Genomic DNA, 7,304 nt, shown 5'->3' with positions numbered 1-7,304 from the left:
AAATCATGATTTAAACCTCATACTTCATCTAATTCATTCTTTCCCCTCTCATTTATCTAATCTACAAATGGCCCTATACACACATCAGATATAATTATTATTGGATCTGATATGTTTATTATTGAGATTGAGATAAAATAGAGCAACCATATAATGTCAAAGCTTGGTCGAACAAGGATCTGCTTGGCAAAGCGTTAAATTGAACAAAGCATGAAAGCTTGGTCGCATATTGTGTGTTTGTGTTTGGTCGAACAAGGTTCTGTGTGTTTGTGACCCGATTTCTAGAGAAGGTTTTGTGTGCGATTTTGGACCCGATTTGAAGATTGGTTGAAGAAGAATAATTATATCTTCACACCTCAAATGTGAGGTGTGGAGAGGTGGAAGAAGAGAGAGATAGGAAGAAAGGAGAGAGAAAGTAAATATGTGATAGATAATTTGATTGATAGAAAAAAGAAAAATAGATAGAAATGAAGGTGGAAAAAAAGTGGAGAGGTGTCTATATATCATAACTCATTGAAGAAGGAAGGGGCTTGGTCGCGAATCGAAGAAGCGAAGGGGCGAAGGGGAAGCCAGAACAGAAGAGAACCCTACCCCCAACCCAATTTCGCATAACCAGTATTCAAATCCCTAAATTCACAGAACAGATCGAAGCCACAACGGAACCCTAACTTCGTAATGCAGATGAACCATGATCCATGGAGGACGAAGCGACGAGAAAGTCCCCACACGGCGTTATACTCGATGACGGTAGAGAAGAGGGGAATGGGGAATGAAAGACTATGACAACAACTTCATGGTTTAAGAAGAGTCGGGGTAAAACTTGTTAATATCAATACATTTGAGGAATTTTTATATTTTAAGAAACTGCTGGGGCCAGAACATAATTTAGCAAAATATAAAAAAATCAAAATGAAATAACCGGGGAGGGAACCTGCTGTAGAAGGTAAAGCTCGGTTTGTGCAACCTTACCCAAGAAAAAACTTGTGTACAGTAAATGTTTGGTCCAACGGATAGAAAATATGTGAAGTACAAGCTCCAACAGTTACAATCTCACTCTCAGAAGATTTTAAAGTATAAGAAGCAAGACTGAAGACAATGCACGTAGCTTTTTGGTTCACTCACAAAAGGCTTATCAACATCGTTTGCTTTAGAAAGAGAGAACCATTCTTAAGAGTCAAATCTTTCTACCATATTATCTCCTGAATCATAACATAAAGTAGATCTTTAGAATCAATTTTGATATCACATGCTTTATCGTCCCTGTGCTCAGAAGTATCTACTATCCCTCTTGTAATATGAGAATACTTGTAGGAGAAGTTCTGGAGAATACTTGTTGGAGAATTTCTTGATACTTGCATAGTAAAATCTTAGTATTGCCAAAAGCTGGATGTAACCACATCGTTTAGGGGTAAACAAGGATAAAAAACTTGTTATTCTACTTGTTTATATGTTGCACCAAACGATTGCGCAAGTCATCTGTTGGAGCAAAGGATTGCGAAAAAACTTTTAAAACTAATAATCATTTGAAAATCCAAAGTTTTCAATGACACAATTCAAACTTCCTATTTCTTGTATTATTTCGTCACATTTTTAGGGGACTAATTCATTTTTTTTTACTTTAAGTAAGTTTACTCACTTTAGAAAATAAAATAAGCATCACAATCATTGATTGAGTTATCTTATGAATTATTTCAAGTATATAATCACTATTAATGTTATGATATTAATAGCTGGATGCATCATTCTTATCGTTAAAATTTTAATTAGATTTTTCTAGTGATTAGATTTCTTTAATATTGTTTTGGTGAAAAAACCGTTTATAGTAGTATAATAAAAACATTGACCAAGTCAAAATCAGAAATACCTCCAAGGCCAAAATCAAATCCCAACTTTCAAAAAATGTCTTAGTTAGCTGCTTGTTTAAGGAAAAAGCAAATAAAAGCGGGAGAGATACAGGTGGAAGATCAGAGAAAGAGAAATAATGGCCCCACCCCCACAGACTGGGTTGAGAATTGAGGAGATACAGGGTAAAGGGGCCCCAATGTACCAATCAAACGCACCAACCAAAAATTGTACCTTCACTTTCATCACCCATTCGTTTCAATGAAATTCAATGCCTAACTGCAAGGAATCAACGTCTTTCCCTCCTAGAAATTTTTCATTGTTCTCTTGCCTTTTCAAATCATTTTCATATTTAATTCTCTTGTATTATCCTCCCAAGAAATATGAAAATAAGGACAAAAACAATTCAAACTCAAAACTTTTTCCCTCCCCAAATTCCCTCCCTCTGTTCCTTCTTATTGTTCTTTCAATTTAAATTTTAAAATAAATTCATAATTGTACGCAAAGAAAAATTGAAAGGATATAGAAATCTTTGGGATACGAGGTACCCACAAATGAAATTTGATACCATTATGAAAAGATTCATCCGACCACCAAAGTGTATGTCTGGTTTTAGTTAGAGTCATCTTCAACATGATTTTATGTATCTCAATACTTTAATGAAAAATCTGAAGACGAGAGATTTTTGATTTTTACTACATCAGAAAGATAAATGAGACCCTCAAAAAGACACTAAGAGCGAGAGTTCTGGAAATCCACATTTAAAAAATACAAACGCACACCAAATAACTAAAAACTTCCCATCTAACTATGGGATTCCAATCAAAGAGAAAAGAGTTAAGATTCAAGAGCCCTGGCCCGTTGTGAATGTTTAACCACATGCCACGGTTGCCTAAACTATTCTCAGAACAAGAAATCAATCAAGTCACAAAGATTCAAATTGATGCTTTCCAAAAGGAGAACAGTACAAATAGTGTGTTTAAAGGAATAATAACTTATTAAATACTATATACCATAATGAGCAAGGATTATACAAAGGTATGGGTAACCCACTACTCTGACAACACTTTACTTGTAAGCTTGACTTTGAACCTATGGGAACTATTACCCCCCATAGGCCCATACCTTCAACCTTCTCCCATCAAAACATTACAGAAAATAACCCACTTATCTTATTACAACTTATAATATAATACTCCATTATAATCCTTCCCTAAACTGCTATTCTTTCACTATACTTCTAAAGCTAAAACCAGATCCCAAAAGCTGTAATCCTTCTTCCTTAAAAAAACCTGGATATTTTATTACAACTAAACTAACCACACATACTTTAATTTCATTCATCTCTTGTTTAAAAGTTAAAACCAAAACATCATCATGGCTAATCACTGCAAATTCTACATTCTTCTCCAGCAAAGTTGAACATTCCCCATTTCCCCTGTTTCAGTAAGTCCATTCCTGAGGTAGACGAACTTCATAGTTGGCTGCTATCTCTTCCCTCCGCATGTTTAGTCTCTGCTGCATGAGAAGAGCGTTTCTCCTTGCTAACAAGGCCTCTGCAAACAACAAAATCCCAAAACACACAAGAAAATTAGCCTCAAATAGCCATGCCAAGACCCTCACTCAGCTCATACACTACATATTTTTAATCTAGAACTAGAAAGTAGAAACTCCATACCATAATCTGTGATGAAAGCATTTGACAAGCGCTGTTGGCTAGTTGCATTAAGGTCATCAATGTTCAGGTTCATAGCATGAACCACCTTGTGTGGTTGCATAACAGGAGCACAACCTAATCACAAAACAACACACAAAAGTTAACACCCCATAACATGGATTTCAAGGAAAACACTGATTAGAGCAAAAAGGAACAAGAGATTTACCAGTTTTCTTACGAGGCTCAACAGGGGCATCATAATGCCGAGGCAAGAACACCCCAGTTCCACCACACCCCTTTTTCGCAGAAGACCCACCCGGAACCGCAACCCGGGACCCGGATCCGCCATACTGAACCCGTTGGGTTTGGGGTTTCTGCGGTGCTGGCCAGGCGGTTTGTGGCGTAGACAGAGGGTGGTTGCATTTTCCATTCTCGTGACGAAGCATCTGCAGCTGATGCTGTTGCTGCTGAACCACCCAGTTGGGCTTGGCTTGTGACCTTCCCCAAATGGAAGAAGAAGCACACTGTTGATTCTGGTTCACTTGTTGATGAACCTGCACAACCAAACACAGAAAAGCTAAGAGAAATTTAAGGGAAAATCTGAGAAAAAATTGGGGGAAAATGCGAAGAAAATGCTCTCACCTGGTTGAGATTAGGGTTTGAGAACTTGTTAGAAGCAGGGCGAACAAGTGAAGTGTTGTGAAGATCGAAGTGTGAGGCACAGCGATTCATCTTCAACCTCGCAACTTCGCCGGCGGCGGCGTAGAGGACCTCCCAGGGATCAGCAAACGGCGTCGTTTGAGGGGAAGGAACACGGGACTGACCGTTGGGGCTACCGTCGCTGCTGCGACCGGACCAGCTACCGATTCCGCTCAGCGTGGACTGAGGCGACCCGGCGGAGACTCGCATCATCTTGGCGGCGGTGGAAGAAGCGAGTTGCTGCTGCTGCTGCTGCTGCTTCCGAGCTTCGTACAGCGACGACTGGCTCAGTCGCCGGGTGAGGCTAGCGAGGAAATCCTCAGCCTCCTCGTCGCTGCTGCTCTCGGTCTCCGTCGACGGCGAGGAGACGCCGAACTCGTAGGGGAACTCCGGGGGGAAGCAGAAGGCGGCGTCGGTGTGTTCGCCGGCGAGGAAGTGCGACGGTGGCCAGAGACCGGTGTTGGTTGCTGTGGTTTTAGCCATGGTTTTTGGCGACGGTTTAGAGAGATTTTAGTAACCGTCGCGAGATGTGAAGGTGACGGTTCAGTTTTGAGGAGAGTTTGAAAGATGAAAGAAGAGAGAGAGAGAGAGAGAGGGAGAGAATGAGAGTGTGAGGAGCAGAAGGGAGTTGGAGCAAGGAATGTTGAAGAGACAATCTGCTTTTATTATGGTTTCAAGGTCACTTGAGTGCAGTCCAAAACTTTAAAATAATAGCAATACTAGTTCTATTATTATTATTTTTATGAACATACATAATTATAAAAATAATAAGATCGGATCTGACTAGTTAAATTGATAGCCGGTTAGGTAATTTTTTTAATTAAATTTAAAATTTTTGACTATATGATACTCCCTCCGTTCGAGAAAGTTTGTAGTTTAAGGTTGTGGCACAAAGAATAAGAAAACAATTATTAATAGTATAATTTGACTAGATTACCCTTATTTAATTTTACTAGTATGATGTGCAATTATTAAATTATATTTAGATAGAGAAGAATATAATTAATAGATAAGAGTTGTGGTTGATTAACATGAAATGTGATAAGTGAGAGAAAATGTATTAAATTAGGATTTAGGTGGAAAAAATTAGCAAAAAATGTATTGATTTTCTAAAACAACAAACATTTTGAGATATTGAAAAATAGTGCAAAACAACGAACTTTCTGGAACGGAGGGAGTATGTTTGTATTAATAACACTTGAGTTAATGTGAAAGTCATTTTTAAACTAATTCAACTATTTTTTTTCCTTTTGAGAAAAAATTGTTTTTTCTACATGGAAAAGTGCGCTAAAGTATTTTCACATTGGCAAAGTTATGGTAAGTTAGATTGAGTTACCATAGTAGGTATATTGGTTAAAATTATTGGCTTAATAATAGTTCCTCCCTATTCATGATCTGTTGTTGTTGTGCCCATAAGATAAAAGGAGCTTCTTAGTTTTATTTGTTGCGTTTTGTTTATATTTTGGAAGTAAAAATAAAACTCTTATAAATATGTCCAAGAATGATAGTTTAAGTGCTAAGAACTGAGAGATATACAAGTTGGGTATGAGTGATTCATATATCAATCCCCGGAAGGTTTAGGGTTCATCTAACCAGGTTTAGGGTTAAACCCTTACTTACCACAATTTTTATGTCCATTGAATAATTTAGTAAATCTCCGCATTAAAATAGTTACAGATGAAAAGTAAAATAAAAAATATAGAGAAATATAAGTGATAAGTAAGCTGAGATAGATTGGAAGCTGTGCAACTTGAAAACAAGTGGAAGAAAGAATGGCCCAAGTGATTGGAGACATTTGTCTGTGGCATTGCATGCCCAACGAACCTGACATTTGTCCCCTCCACCCCTAATCTTAAATTAATTAACACAACAAGCCATTTTTACAGCTTCTACTTCTTCTCTCCCAGGTTTTTTATCTCATGATCAAACTCATAAGATTTCAAAATTTTGGATACAATTATAGTATTCCATTAATGGGGTGGGTCCCAGTATCCTGTCTTATGTTTTTTCCCCTTGCTAGTTTAGAGTTATAAATTTATGGAATTTGGTCAGATTCACTATACCGTTTTACAAGCTTCTGACTCCTATTTTGAATTATTCAATACTTTTAGAACAGTGATGGATCTTCATCTATCTGCCGCCGATGATGCTGGCTTTTGTTTGAAGTTTTATAATTATGCAAATTCAAAAGATTGGTGGTGGGGTCGATTATATTATGCGGTGATTTGATTTGGACAATATTCGAATTCGAATTTAAACTATGATTGACTTTTTGTGACTAGAGTAATGATATATACACACCTCATTTTTTAAACACTCTATTTTCACATTTTTTTATTTCTATCTCTCTCATCTTATCATCTATCACATCTCATATTTTCTCTCTCTTATTTTTTTTTTCTTTCTATCTCTCTCACTATTCTAGCTCTTCACCTCAAAAGAAAGGTGTGATGAAACATTACTGAGTTTTTGTTTGCTTGGAAAAACAGATTAGGCTTATCTCGCAGAGATGCACGTTGATACCAGCGTCACTGTCCTGTGCCTGCATATGGGTCTTCATCTTTATTTATTTTTTATTAAATTGCATAATGATTCGTGATCATACACTATCAACACTTTCTCACCGCATGGTTTCTCGCGTAACGATTTAATTTTCATAAGTAATTTTTCATTAGTAAACACGTTCAATAAAAAGCACTAGTAAAAATAATTAAATACAAAAGTAAGAACAAATTTTAAGAGATTATAAGAAAAAGAATAATGATAGTTGTTTCTATAAACGTTCGGCATGCACAAACAAACATTAGCAGCAATTAAAAAACGTCATTAAAAGATATCTTGAATTAGAGTGTATGCCTATCTCTCATTTTTGCTACTTAATATTACGTAATTAAATAAAATTAGGTATTGATTAAAGCATTAAAAAGTGAATCCGGATCCCCTCCGGCAGATGTATGTGCAGAGTGCAGTAGTGTTTTGATTGGTCCTCAATAAATCATTTAAGTTATCTTCCAATTATTTATCCAAAGTTTCATCAAATAATACTAACATGTTTCATCAAATTATAATTATTTATTATTTAAATTTACTTAGAGTCTCTTTAAAT

The 7,304-nt window shown here is 36.6% G+C and overlaps 1 protein-coding gene across 1 annotated transcript; it reads right to left on the bottom strand.

Annotated features, from left to right (window-relative positions):
* Positions 1–2,818: 2,818 nt before the first annotated feature.
* On the bottom strand, positions 2,819–4,843 carry LOC130724507 (uncharacterized). Its single transcript, XM_057575748.1, has 4 exons — positions 4,142–4,843; positions 3,726–4,053; positions 3,521–3,634; positions 2,819–3,398 (listed from the first exon to the last, which is right to left on the bottom strand). Exons 1-4 carry the CDS (start codon positions 4,679–4,681, stop codon positions 3,286–3,288), a joined length of 1,095 nt encoding a protein of 364 aa, XP_057431731.1. The 5' UTR covers positions 4,682–4,843; the 3' UTR covers positions 2,819–3,285.
* Between the last annotated feature and the right edge of the window lie 2,461 nt (positions 4,844–7,304).

This window comes from Lotus japonicus, chromosome 6 (assembly GCF_012489685.1).
Source record: "Lotus japonicus ecotype B-129 chromosome 6, LjGifu_v1.2".
Lineage (NCBI taxonomy): Eukaryota > Viridiplantae > Streptophyta > Magnoliopsida > Fabales > Fabaceae > Lotus > Lotus japonicus.
This window is presented reverse-complemented; position numbering and strand designations above follow the sequence as displayed.